At 35.7% G+C, this 14,787-nt stretch overlaps 1 protein-coding gene across 1 annotated transcript in view; it reads left to right on the top strand.

Moving 5' to 3' along the window:
* The window catches only part of SPATA6L (spermatogenesis associated 6 like), a 113,487-nt gene extending 103,364 nt beyond the window's left edge, over window positions 1-10,123 (top strand). Inside the window, exons 13-14 of the mRNA XM_053702549.1 lie at window positions 2,519-2,614; window positions 9,892-10,123. Of these exons, the coding sequence (XP_053558524.1) occupies window positions 2,519-2,611 (93 nt within the window). The 3' untranslated portion in view covers window positions 2,612-2,614; window positions 9,892-10,123. The remainder of the gene's footprint in view (window positions 1-2,518; window positions 2,615-9,891) is intronic.
* The last annotated feature ends 4,664 nt before the right edge of the window (window positions 10,124-14,787 follow it).

Genomic DNA, 14,787 nt, shown 5'->3' with positions numbered 1-14,787 from the left:
ACCACAGCATGCGGGGAACTATAGTTCCCCGGCTGCAGAGCTGCTAACAGCTGCAGATATTGCCATAGCACTGCGATAGACATAAAAATAATACCATCATGTGTGTTGCTCATGTATAATAAAAAATAAATAACTAAACAGTCATGATAAAAAAAATCTGACATCACTTGAAAAAGTTCAGGGGACAAAGAGACAATGTGTTAAAAAATGATACAATCCAGTTAAAACAGTCACCCTATCCTAGTACTGTTCTATTTAGTGAAAGCCTTTTTGTTCAGTATTTAGTTTAACAAAATAAAAAAGCCTAATCTAGAATAAACTACCAAGGGCCCTTAAAAGGTCCTTTTGTGGGCCCTTAAAATGGCCTTTTGTAGGGCATTGCCCTAAAGTTAACAGCTCTTTTGCTTCAAAACAAAACAAACACCCCCTAAAAGTATACAACCCCCCCTCCCAAACCCACAAAATAAAATTAAAGTAAAACCTAATCCACCCATTGCCCTGAAAAGGCATTTAGCTCTTTTATGAAATTCAAATCAGCCAATAGGATGAGAGCTACTGAAATCCTATTGGCTGTTCAAATAAGCCAATAGGATGAGAGCTACTGAAATTCTATTGACTGATTTGAACAGCCAATAGGATTTCAGTAGCTCTTACCCTATTGGCTGTTCAAATCAGCCAATAGGATGAGAGCTACTGAAATCCTATTGGCTGTTCAAATCAACCAATAGGATGAGAGCCTCTGAAATTCTATTGTCTATTTCAGTAGCTCTCATCCTATTGGCTGTTTTGAATTTCAAAAATCAAATCAGCCAATAGGAATGCAAGGGACGCTATTTTGAATTGCGTACCTTGCATTGAAGATTCAGTGTACCGCGGCGACCATATGAAGTGGATGCTCCGCGCCGGATGTCTTCAGGATGGATCCGCTCCGCACCGCCGGGGATGAAGATAGAAGATGCCACCTGGATGAAGATGGAGCAGCCGGGATGAAGATCGTTCAAGCGGGACTTCAGCAACTGTAAGTGGATCTTCGGGGGTTAGTGTTAGGATTTTTTAAGGTTTTTTTGGGTGGTTTTGGGCTTTTCGTAAACGAGCTAAATGCTCTTTTCAGGGCAATGCAAAAGAGCTAAATGCCCTTTTAAGGGCAATGCAAAAGAGCTAAATACCCTTTTAAGGGCAATGCCAATACAAATGCCCTTTTCAGGGCATTAAGGGCAATGCAAAAGAGCTAAATACCCTTTTAAGGGCAATGCCAATACAAATGCCCTTTTCGGGGCATTTGTATGGGCATTGCCCATTGTTAGTGTTAGTTTTTTTTATTTTGGGTGGTTGGTTGGGTGGTGGGTTTTACTGTTGGGGGGGGTCTTTGTATTTTTTTTCCTAGGTAAAAGAGCTGTTTAACTTAGGGCAATGCCCTACAAAAGGCCCTTTTAAGGGCTATTGGTAGTTTATTGTAGGCTAGGATTTTTTTATTTTGGGTGGGCTTTTTTATTTTTATAGGGCTATTAGATTAGGTGTAATTGTTTTTTATTTTTGATAATTTCGTTTGTAATTTTTAGAGTAGTGTTAGGATTTTTTTAATGTGTAATATAGTTTATTTAATTGGTAGTTAGTTTAATTTTACTTTAATAGTTATATTAGTTTATTAGTTTAAACTTATTTTTTTTTAATTTTACAGGTAAGTTTTAATTTAATTTAAGATAGGGAAATTGTAATTTGTGGGCGGACTGCAGATTAGAGGTTAATAATATTTAAAAAGTGTTTGCGATGCGGGAGGGCGGCGGTTTAGGGGTTAATAACTTTTAGTATAATGGCGGCGATGTCGAGGAGCGGCGGAATAGATAACATTGTGCTGACGTCTGTGGAGTTATTTATGAGTCAGCACTGATTGGCTAAAATGCACTTGTGTCAAAAGCAATGAAATAAGTTAGCAGTGTGCAGAGGCTTAGATACAAGGTAATCAAAGAGGTAAAAAGTATATTAATATATCCGTATTGGTTATGCAAATCTGGGGAATGATTAACAAAGGGATTATCAATAAATATTCTGGATTAGGCTGTCCCTTTAATTTGCCCTGCTACCTATATTTTCTGCTTCACATTATAGAGATTTAGTAACAACTCAATATTCACAGAGCAGGTTAAAGTTATACATCATTATGGCAGCATCAGCAGACTATAACTTTTCTGCGGCACAGACTGTGACACTCAGCTCATGGAACGCAGTGTAAAGAAAGCAGGGGCAGGAAGGGTAATTGTGTTTATGTTTTTAAAAGTCTTTTTCACAGGTATATTGAAATAGAGCAGTATTTTTTCTTTATGTATCATTAACACCAAAGAAATAATTCAAGTACATAAATTCCCAGTAGATGCATATTCTTGTGCTGCAAGCTGAATAACACAAATACCAACTAATAATTCAACTTTATTTGTTTTTAGACTGAAAATGTATTATTTTTAAAGATGAATAGAATGTTCTTAGAAGCATCCATTTATCAGCACTGTCATTTTATTCTCAGTCCATTTCTAGTAGCGAAGCAGATGAAGTCCTTGAAAGGAGGTGCAGCTCTACAAGGAAGTCGCCAAACAGTTCACTGGCACAAAGATTTTGACAAGTATGTCACTGACATTCTACTTTTTATCATGCAACGCTAAAACATGTACAGGTATACCCCGCTCATACAGCGGGTTAGGGACCCGAGCCCCACTGTAAAGTAAAAACTGCCTTAAAGTGAAACAAGGCAGTTTTAGCTTTCTTTTCACTTGCCAGTGTGCTTAAAAACTTGAAAACATGTTTGAACTAACTTATATTAGCGGCGCAATAGTGCTACGTTTAGTTTAACACTAGCACAGCACAGTATTCAATAAATACTGTACCTGTAAAATAGTGACAATTACTGTAGTAAAATTTGCCAGACTATAACACTGAGACACAGATTGCACTGTAATGCTGTAAACAAAGTGAACTGTGCATAACAAAGTGGTGCCAGTCACTTTTCTTGCAATCTAACAATGACTACAGCACTGTTTCAAAATCCTTGAAGGTTGAACTTCAGCTCCACAAAGCGCTGTATTAGCGAAGCGCTGTAAAGTGAAGCGCTGTAAAGTGAGGTATACCTGTACATGGGAGGGACATTGTTAAACCTCATATTTTTGTGGGACGTAGAAGTCAGAATTAAACATTCATAATTAAAGGGACAGTCTACACAGAATTACCACGCACTTTAATCTAATTGTACTGTGTACAGCCCACGCCATCCAGTGCCACTTCATGCAGGGCAAAAGTGATTGCAGTATGCTAGGGAAACGTTCTTTATTTGCCCATTGTAATATGGCCGCCAAACTCCTCCTCCCTCCTTTTTCCTCCTCCTTGTGGGTTTGGTAGAAATCGCTCCCAGCAGTGTGTGTGACTGGATTGGATCACATGAGACACTTGGTCAGACACATTGCGCATCATCAATTTTACAAGTGAGAGCCGGATCATTGGATGCTGCTACACAATAAGACTTGCTCACGGATTCTCTAGGAGGAGTTATGCTGCCATCTTATAACAGCTGAATAAGAAAGTCTTTTTTAAAATACTTTTTTCCTTTTACCCTGTATGAAGTGGCACAGGATGGTATGGGGTGTTTGCAGTACTACAATCACAAAAAGGTACTTGTTAATCCCGTGTAGACTCTCCCTTTAAGAAGAGGAGCGTAAAATAAAAGTTTACTTCTGTTATCAAATGTACTCGTTTTTTTTACAATTGTAGTAACAAAAGATCTATTCATATACAGTGGGTAATTTATTTATGGGGGTTTTTAGTAACAATGCATCTGATCCAGAATTATTGTTACTGAATTACAACTGGCTTTTACTTTTACATAGGGAGCTATTTTTTTGAACTTATCTTGAACATTTTTTTTTATTGATAAATATGATCCAGTCCAGTTTGATTACAGACTCCAGCATTACGCAAAAACAACAATGCACCATACTGCATAAGGATTATTTAACTGCTGTACTCATTACTATAGACATTCTATTTGATGGGAGGTTATAGACACTGATATAGAGCAGTGAGATTTTGTATATTTTAATAATAAGTGATACATTTTACTCATTTAATAGTTTGTACAGTATTTGTGATGCTCACTAAGCTTGCGTTAAAGGGATATGAAACCCAATCTTTCATGATTCAGACAGAGAATACAATTTTCCAATTTACTTCTATTGCCAAATTTCCATAATTCTCTATGTATCTTTTTGTTGTGAATATTATCCTTATTATTATTATTTCAGTAGTGTACCCGCAAAGTGTATTATGTGTTTAGACACAATAAATATTATGAAACCTCTATATCATTCTGTTAATGTAACTCAATATATACAGTTGTATGCAAAAGTTTAGGCACCCCTGACAATTTCCATGATTTTCATTTATAAATAATTGGGTGTTTGGATCAGCAGTTTCATTTTGATCTATCAAATAACTGAAGGACACAGTAATACTGCAGTAGTGAAATTAGGTTTATTGGATTAACAGAAAATATGCAATATGCATCAAAATGAAATTAGACAGGTGCATAACTTTGGGCACCCCAACAGAAATATTGCATCAATATTTAGTAGAGCCTCCTTTAGCAGAAATAACAGCCTCTAGACTCTTCCTATAGCCTGTAATGAGTGTCTGGATTCTGGATGAAGGTATTTTGGACCATTCCTCCTTGCAAAACATCTCCAGTTCAGTTAGGTTTGATGGTTGCCGAGCATGGACAGCCCGCTTAAAAAATCACCCCACAGATTTTCAATGATATTCAGTTCTGGGGACTGGGTTGCCCATTCCAGAACATTGTACTTGTTCCTCTGCATAAATGCCAGATTAGATTTTGAGCAGTGTTATGGGTAGTTGTCTTGTTGAAATATCCAGCTCCGGCGTAACTTCAACTTTGTGACTGATTCCTCAACCTTATTCTCAAGTATCTGCTGATAGTGAGTGGAATCCATGCGACCCTCAACTTTAACAAGATTGCCAGTACCGACACTGGCCACACAGCCCCACAGCATGATGGAACATCCACCAAATGTTACTGTGGCTAGCAAGTGTTTGGCTTAGAACGCTGTGTTCTTTTGCCACCAGGCATAACGCCCCTTGTTATGACCAAATAACGCAATCTTTGTTTCATCAGTCCACAGCACCTTCTTCCAAAATAAAGCTGGATTGTCCAAATGTGCGTTTGCATGCCTCAAGTGACTCTGTGGCGTGTGTGCAGAAAAGGCTTCTTTCGCATCACTCTCCCATACGCTGAATTGTTGAACGATGCACAGTGACACTATCTGCAGAAAGATGATGTTGTAGGTCTTTGGAGGTGGTCTGTGGGCTGTTTTTGACCGTTCTCACCATCCTTTGCCTCTCCGATATTTTACTTCTGGCCTTAACAAGAACTGTGCCTGTGGTCTTCCATTTCCTCACTATGTTCCTCACAGTGGACACTGACAGCTTAAATCTCTGCGATAGCTTTTTGTAGCCCTCCCCTAAACCATAATGTTGAACAATCTTTGTTTTCAGGTATTTGAGAGTTGTTTTGAGGCCCCCATGTTGCCACTCTTCAGAGGAGAGTCAAAGAGAACAACTTCTTGCAATTGGCCACCTTAAATACCTTTACTTATGATTGGATGTACCTGTCTATGAAGTTCAAGGCTTAATGGGCTCACCAAACCAATTGTGTGTTCCAATTAATCAGTGCTAGGTAGTTACAGGTATTCAAATCAACAAAATGACAAGGGTGCCCAAATTTATGCACCTGTCTAATTTCGTTTGATGCATATTGCACATTTTCTGTTAATCCAATAAACCTCATTTTACTACTGAAATATTACTGTGTCCTTCAGTTATTTGATAGATCAAAATGAAATTGCTGATCCAAACACCCTATTATTTATAAATGAAAATCATGGAAATTGTCAGGGGTGCCTAAACTTTTGCATACGACTGTATATATGTATGTATGTATGTATGTGTGTGTGTATATATATATATATATATATATATATATATATATATATATATATATATAAAATAGTGGTTACCAACTTTGCAGGGGCAATGCGTGCAATTTAATAACACTCCGAATGATATCATTTGCAAAGGATAATACATATAAAACCTGAATCCTAGTTCATTTGTCTATTAATTAAACTGAGACCAGATCAATAAACAAACATAGTTTATTAAAAGAATTATTAGAAATAATAAGCAATATTTGAATAAAGCAAGTTTAATAAACATACTATATTACAAAGATTTAATGATTATCAGGTTAGAATTAGTGAAAATGATCACTAAATTATTTTATTTGCAGTAGCTTGCGTGTATAATAGAGAAACAGAAACGTTTGTTATTTAAATTCTCAGCATAGCTAGCAAGAATCAGGTAAGCTAAAAATCCCAGAAAACCATAAGAAAATTTTATATTACCAGATTCCTGATTGACCCAGTGTTATTGTTGACAGATAAGACCAGGTTAACAGGAATTGCCTAACAAAAACATTTGTGATTATAAAGGGCAGACAGAATTAACTCACCTGATTCAATAAGAAATCTTTAAATATAAATGTAAAGAGCATAAATAATTTTAACAAAACTGTTGTGGTTTTATTTCATACTTTTCCTGGGGTTCAGTGTAAAAATAACCTCTTAGGTTACCCCTGGACACTCTCTTGCCATTATCCTGACTTGTCTATCTGGTCAGCTTAGCCTCCCATCTCCTCTGGACAGGCTGTGGTCATCATGCATGCTCAGTGTGGCCCTTTGTGCCGTCTGCTTGTGTCACCTTCCGCCACCTCTTGTGGGTGAGTGTGTATTTTATGGAAAACTCTTAACTCCGCCCCCACTGATAAGATTACGTTTCAAATAAATGATTGGCTAACACTTACAGATTAATTCACATTTGTTCATGAGCTAAGATTTAGCAGTCAGAATATTTTTCCCTCTGAAGATGGCACTCGTCACTAATAGACAAATACGTATTATGTAAATATATTCTGAAAAACAAGTCAGTATCTCCATTTGACTGTTAACAAGGTTGAATCCCACTAATGTTTATAGATAAAAAGACTTACTGTACCAAGTATAAAAAACATGGGGATATTTGTATTAATAATATAATGATAGGAATCATGCAGCTGTGTTGGGGACCTTGAATATCATAGTAACTAAACATAGATTATTTTGATAAAGTACAAAAACGTCACAGAAAGCAGCACTAGGTAATAGCTACATATTAATACTGATAAATAATATATATGTGTTTGTGTACCTGAATCTATAAGTAAATACACATGATCAATGTTACCCCTATATTATATAGCACAGACATATGTGATTAATATGTAATATCACAATGGGGAATTTTCCCAGACAATTGTCCTGACATTTTGTTGAAAGAGCAGCAATGTACTACTGTGAGCTAGCTTAACTCATTGGGTGAGGCAGGTAAAAGACACATATATGTACATTGCTGCTCCTAAGCCTACCTAGGTATGCTTTTCAACAATTGATACCAAAAGAATGAAGAAAATTAGATCATAGATCATGTTCTATATGAATGATGAAAGTTTAATTTTGATTATACTGTCCCTTTTAAAGAGACAACGCTAATATACTACAATATGTGCTGCTCTTGCTGCTATAAAGAGCAATGCAAGGAGCTCAGCTCTGTAAAATTGCTTTTACTCACCTTGCCCATTTTTTAACTGTTGAAAATAAAAGTTATAGTTCAGTGCCTGATAGAGGTTTTGGTTGGTTAAGAGTGCTAGTAGACGTACCCATTTTCTCATCCGTGTCTGTAATAAATAATTGTAAACCACATTAAAAATGATACACAGCATCTTCCTCTAACACAACGACAATTATAATACTGCAGTAAAGATTAACATTACTATCTGATCAATTAAAGAATAGGATATATCCAACCAGTAGTCTCATTAGACATTTCCAATATCAAATATGATTATGTTGTTCTTTGTTAAAACTTAGCTTGGTTCCATGAAAGCATACCGGGTAGGTACAGGAGTGTCCCAGAACAATAATAATACAAAATAAATGTGATACAAAAAGAATACAGGTAACCAGCTTCTTCTTAATAATACAACAGATATTTAGTTTCCTATAAAATTCTTCCAATATGAAAGAAACAAATACAGTGCAATAAGTCCCAACATCTTCTATCATTCACAAAGTGAAGGATGTGCAATGATAAGCTCAGATTTATCATGCACACTTGTTTAACCTTGAAAGGCAACAGTTTAAAATAATTAAAAAAATAAAATAAATAAAAGTCAGTCCATTTACAAAAGGAGATATCACACTCAGAAGAGCTATGCATTGTGGTTTCCATGCGTTTTAATGGGTGTTTTTAATCCAAGATCATACAAATTGCTTTACATAGGGCTGAAAGAGTTCAATACCTACAGATCTTCTTTGTTCCATGTTATTTTTATTTTTTTTACCTGTCAAGTGAACTGAAGACAATGGGCCAGATTATAAGTGGAGTGCTAAATATCGCTTTCAAGAAAGCAATATTTGCCCTCCTCTGTGTAATACCAGCGCACGCTAATGTAGTCTGGTGTTACAAGTTAACAACAATGCAAACGCTTTGCTGGCAAGCATTGCACTTAGGAGAGCACGCTTTCATAGGCTCCAACCTCAGAACCTAAGCGCAACGAAGGGGGTAAGTAGCGCAGCGATTGCAGCATTTGTAAATATATATGTATATGCTGATATACATATATATATATTTATGTGTTAATATATGTATATACACATATTAACACATACATATATATATGTAACCTGGTTAATTTTCTAAGGCCCTAATTGCTACAGCTGGTTAATTATTGCGCGTGATAATTTAGCACTCCACTTGTAATCGAGCCCAATACCTTGAAAAATGTCTAACCATCTTCCATAAGCATTCATAACCTTGAATTCTGTATTTTGCAGTCTGTTGTATTTGCAGTCACTACCTCCTCAGGAAAAGAGTTTCACAGGTTGATTGCTCTTACAGTTTTAAAATAGAAATAAATGGAGAAAAAAATATTGCTGGGCATTGAATCTCTTCTAGCCTTTAGGGTGATCTTTTGTTACAAATAATTTTCTTGGAATGAAAAGTGCTTCTGTCAGAATAAGCCGTTTTTTTGCCAGTATGTATATCTTGGCTTTTCATGCAACTTTTCTTTTTTTAAATGTTTAAAGTGATGGTAAATCCAAGCATATTACAAACGCTAGGATTTACCATCACTAAAAATAAATATTAGTTTCTCTCATCGTTTTGTGAAATACAGCCTTACACTCACCCTAGCTGTTAAGAAAGCATATCGCAAACACAGCCCCTTCGGCTGCTCACGGCACACCGCTTTCTTCAATAAGGTTACGTTTCGACCTCTAGACCAATAGCCATGCGTGTCAGCTGACATCATCCTAGCACAGCTAGAGGTCTAAATATCACCTCATTGCAGAAGAGCGCTGTACTGTGGGTGGCCGGAGGCGCTGTGTTTGCGATATGATTTCTTAACAGCTAGGGTGAGTGTAAGGCTGTATTTTACAAAACGATATGAGAGACTCATATTTATTTTTAGTGATGGTAAATCCTAGTATTTGTAATATGCTTGGATTTACCATCACTTTAAGTTTTCATTTATAATCAGTTCAGATGAGTTTAACCACAATCATTTCCTGGTTTAATAAAAAGTAAAAAATACAGCCATAATCACATGTTTAATTTATGATGCTAGTACACAACTAAAATAGGATTATGAGAAGGTTGTTTTATGGTTGTAAATAAGGGTTTAAACTTGAATTTGTTTTCATTGTTTAATAAAGCAATTATTTTTCATCTTTTTTTCATCAGGTAGTAGACCAAGACCTTCAGGTACTATTTTTGAGAAGAAGAAACTTTAATATGTTTGAAGAAATGCAAGGATCTGTAAAACCTGATGATTTCATTTGTGGTACATAGAATTGCTTGTGATTGTAAAAGTTATTTATTCCATTTTATAACAAATATGCTTATTTTTCAAATTGCTTATATTTTATACATCACAAAATTCTTTTTAATGAAAATAAAATATTTTGAAAAATAATACATCCTGTTAGTGGTCCAACACAAGTGTTTGGGGAGTCAGAGAGACAATGTAATTTTTTCTCATGAATGAATCGATGGTTAGTCTATTCTTACAAAAGTTGGTTGATACTATTTCAGCAAATAATTTTTCTTGCAGTGTAGCTGAATACTAATCAAGTCCTGATCTGTTTACTAGAATGTAAGATTCAGCAACTAGCACACCTCAGTGTACCTTCTTCAAAGTGATTCAGAAAAAGCAAATTATTTCAGTGATGGAGGTGGAGCAAGATTGGTTCCTTACCAAATGGTAGCCGCATATCATTATCTTGAGAAAAGCTCCATGTTTCAGTATACCTAAAATATATATAAACTGGTGGTTAGAGAAGCAGAGGTCTGCCCGTTGTCAGATCCCAATTGGTTCCATCTAACTACAGAATAAAACCCTTACAGATGGGGGAGTCTTATGTCTAGAGAAATACACTAAAGGTCAAGGACAAGAGCTGTAATATGACATTGAAAGACCTTCAGCACATTTTGACAGCTGCATAGTACCTCAGACATCAAAGGGGTGTATTTTGCCCAGGTACATCTGAGTAATCTCACAGTGGTACATTTTCTTGGTCTTTGGGGCAGCCAAGCACATTATCTTAGCAGACATCAAGTACTTTCAGCAGAATGGCAGTAACGCAGAAACAGCTGTTGCCTGAACAGTGAGGAATGCTTCAAATAGATGTGATGTTATTGAGTAATATCAGGCAAATCCCATAATACTTCAACTGTTCTCCTACAGCTAAATCCCTGGAGGTTGATGCCTTTTTTAATAGTAGGATGCCAATGGTTGTTTGAATGTTTGCTCAAATGTAATTTATTCCTATACTACTTTGCAGAATACACAAAGAACATCTTAAGGTGATGGTAGTAATTGCATATGGATACTCTTACTTGGAAGCTTTGTGGATGATTTGTATCTTTCTACATTCAGGGACATTTCTTCAAAGCATAGTAGTTGCAACTAGTACTGGCTACTGAGCGGTCTTGCCTATGACAATTGAATATTCAGATGAAGTAATTCAAACATCATCTTCTTCAGTATACTAAACATTTTGGGATACATTTTTTTTCTTGGATGATAAAATGTTTCTACAAGTAATATCAAACTTGTCATCAACTGCAATTCTTACATGATGGTATGATTAAGCTCTAATACACGAAGGGCCAGATTACAATTTTTATGCTCCCACTCAAAGCTTATTTTAATGCTCCCACTCGACCATTAATTGCTCTAGAAGTAATCTTTTTGAGCTTGTCGGATTGCGCTCATATTACGAGTAAAAAGTAAATTGTTTTAGTTCAAGCGCTAACCCTACAACCGATAAAAGCCAGTTAGAATATTTCATCCACGTTAACGTATTCCCCCATAGAAGTCAATAGAGGGAAAAAAGCTAACACCCTACTCTTGCGTAAACCCTATCAGAAATTCTCATGTGCACTAACCTGACATAAAATATAAATATTTCACAGTCTATAAATTGCATTCAGCTCTTAGATGTAAGAATCCTTTAATTCTATAGATCTAAAAAGAATAGAAATGAACATACAATGTGTCTAGCAAAGGGAAATTGCTCTTTCAGATGCGTTAAATGCCATCAGACACTTGATCACACAAAGGTTTGTTATTCCTCGGGGCATTAGAAGGAACGTGTTCTTGTTAAAACCACTATTTAAGTTGGATTACCTAGTGTTAAGGCCTATCATCTGAAAAAGTGCATAATGCTGAGATGTTCACTCTACTAGGGCAGTTAACATATCCTGGGCATATGAGCTGAATGTTACTCCACTAAATTGCATAAAGCAGCAGTATGGAAGTATTTAAATCATTTTAATTTGGGAAAGAAACATTGTCTATTTTCATTTAATAAACTTTCTTTTGCATTTTTTGTTTCTCAATTTTTGCCTATAATTCCTGATACTACGGTAGTCATTTATTTTGAGGTGGGTATTGCTTCAGGGTGAGCAAAGATAATTTTCTTGTTCTAGATGTACTTATGGTTTCATCCTTTGAACCATTTTGTGAAGTTTAACGTTTCTGAGTTGCAAATGTTGGCTGTTCATTAGCTTTATTTAGTGATTCTGTCCCTGAGATTTTAATAAAAGTTGATTTAGATTTTCATTCCTTTCAGGTTATTGTTCTACCAGCTTTCAGTCAGGATTAGCCATTTGCAAAGGAAGAGCCTTTGGGGTAGATTTATCAAGCTGCGGATGCTGCAATCTACCCCCATAGTTTCAGATTACCCTGAAACTGAAGTTAAAGGGACACTACACCCAAAAAAATTATTTCATGATCCAAGTAGAGAATACAATTTTAAACATAATTCCAATTTACTTCTATTATCTAGTTTGCTTCATTATTAAGCTATCCTCTGTTGAAGAAATAGCAATGCACATGGGTGAGCCAATCATATGAGGCATATATGTACAGCAACCAATCAGCAGCTACTGATCATATCTAGATATGCTTTTCAGCACAGTATATCAAGAGAATAAAGCAAATTAGATAATAGAAGTAAATTAGAAAGATGTTTAAAATTGTATGCTCTTTCTAAATCATAAAAGAAAAAAATTGGGTTTCATGTCCCTTTAAGAAGCAGTGGTCTTAAGACCGCTGCTTCTTAACTCGTCCGCCACCTCTGAGGCGGCGGACAGCAATCATCCCAAATGGATACGATCGGGATGATTGAAACCCCCTGCTAGCGGCCGATTGGCCGCTAATGTGCAGGGGGCGGCATTGCACAAGCATTTCATGAGAAATGCTTGTGCAATGATAAATGTCAACAGTGTATGTTGTCGGCATTTATCGATGCCCACACAATGATAAATCGGCCCTTTTGTGCAGTCTGTATCTATTAAAATCTCTGGATGTCTATCTGAAGAGACCAAAATACTTTAGACTTTGCAACAGGGGCATAATAAGGGCATTCAGTGTATCATTTTATTATTATTATTATCAGGTATTTGTAGAGCGCCAACAGATTCCACAGCGCTGGCATTTAGGCCTATTACCTGAAGTGGGTTCTAGTTCATCAAGGAAGCTAGACATGCTAAATCAGCAGAAGACACTTAAAAAAAAAAAAAAGGCATTTTTGTTTTGCAACGTCTTTTTTTTTTTTTTTTTTCTCATATTTTGCCAACCCCATTTCACTCCTTTTGCAGTAATTTATTTATGATTAGTATTAAAAATATACAGCAACTTCATGACCTGCCAGCTTGTACATATGCAAAAATAAGAATGGGGGTTATTTTTATGCACATCAAAGAGGAAGGGGCTGTTTCTGTCCATTTCTTCTTTGGGAGTTAAGTTAATTTCTGTTGAGTATCGTCTAAGGATTTTGAGCCATGATATAGAAATTATTGAATATTGGATTTACATTCTGTTTTTAGAGCTGCCTGGTGCCTTTTCAATAATTCCAATATATGTCCTTGAAGACTTCTAATGCTTTTATTTCTTACAAAAATATTAATTTAGGCATTTGGAAAACGATCAAAGTAATCTTGTTAAACATTGCTGTTACTTTGATGGATTATCTACTATCTGTAGCCTGTAGCTGGTGATATATGAAAATGGAGGACTCAGTAAGAACTAAGGCTCATTGTTTTCACTTCATTGCCCTACACTGAGCATCCACTGGACTGTGGTTGTCAGGGAAGCTTAAAATAAAACTTTAATTAACCTTGGAGGTGAACAAGTCATACAAACGTGTTACTATTAAACATTCCACAGTATGAAAAAGCTCTAACAAGGACTCTGTTAACCAGTCACATGTGCTAATTATAAAAGACACCAGGTGAACACTATAGTATTAATTTAAACCTTCAAAATGGGATTTTATATATTGCTCATGGTAATTTTATTTTAAGTAAAAGTTCATTTAATTTTATTGTAAGCAAAAGGGAAAATAAAGTTTTGCATATTTTACAAACATGACAAATTTAATTTATATTTAAATTTACCCAGGAGGGTCTTATTGGGTAGTATTTGAAAAGGGAACAAGTACATAAAACAAACATAAGCTGTAAATAGCTATTAGTAATTCTCTTTCTCATCTAACCAGAGACAATATTTTTTTTACAATATATACCCTTGTCACCAAAGTGATTACATTGAGCACAAAGACGCCTGTTATGGATATGTAATTGTTAAATTAAATTTCCTTTGGCCTGTTATAAGTATTAAGTGACAAATGTGTAATTGAAGAATGACAAAATACACATAAGATATGTAATCATTTATTTATTTATTTAAAGGACTATTAAATACAGGAGAATTGCATAATAAAAAGACAATACAATAGCACTTACTCGGAATTTTAAATGAGCAATAGATGTTTTCTGGCAAATTTAAAAATGTATTTAAATTTGTCGACTCCCTGTATCATGTGACAGCCATCAGTCAATCACAGACTACTATTCGTATACTCTGTGAACTCTTGCCAATGACCAGTAGGAGCTGGTGCCTCATATAGTGTGCATATAAAAAGACTGTATAGTTTGATAATATAAGTAAATTGGAAAGTCTCGTAAAACTGCATGCTCTATCTGAATCATGAACGTTTTAATCGTGTCTACCTGCCTGTGGGGGGTAGTTATCATCGTGTCAACTTTCCTGCCTTCGCCAGCCCAATACGC

The sequence above is a fragment of the Bombina bombina genome, chromosome 2 (genome assembly GCF_027579735.1).
Source record: "Bombina bombina isolate aBomBom1 chromosome 2, aBomBom1.pri, whole genome shotgun sequence".
NCBI lineage: Eukaryota > Metazoa > Chordata > Amphibia > Anura > Bombinatoridae > Bombina > Bombina bombina.
The sequence above is the reverse complement of the archived record's forward strand: the minus strand, read 5'-3'. Positions and strand labels throughout refer to the sequence as shown.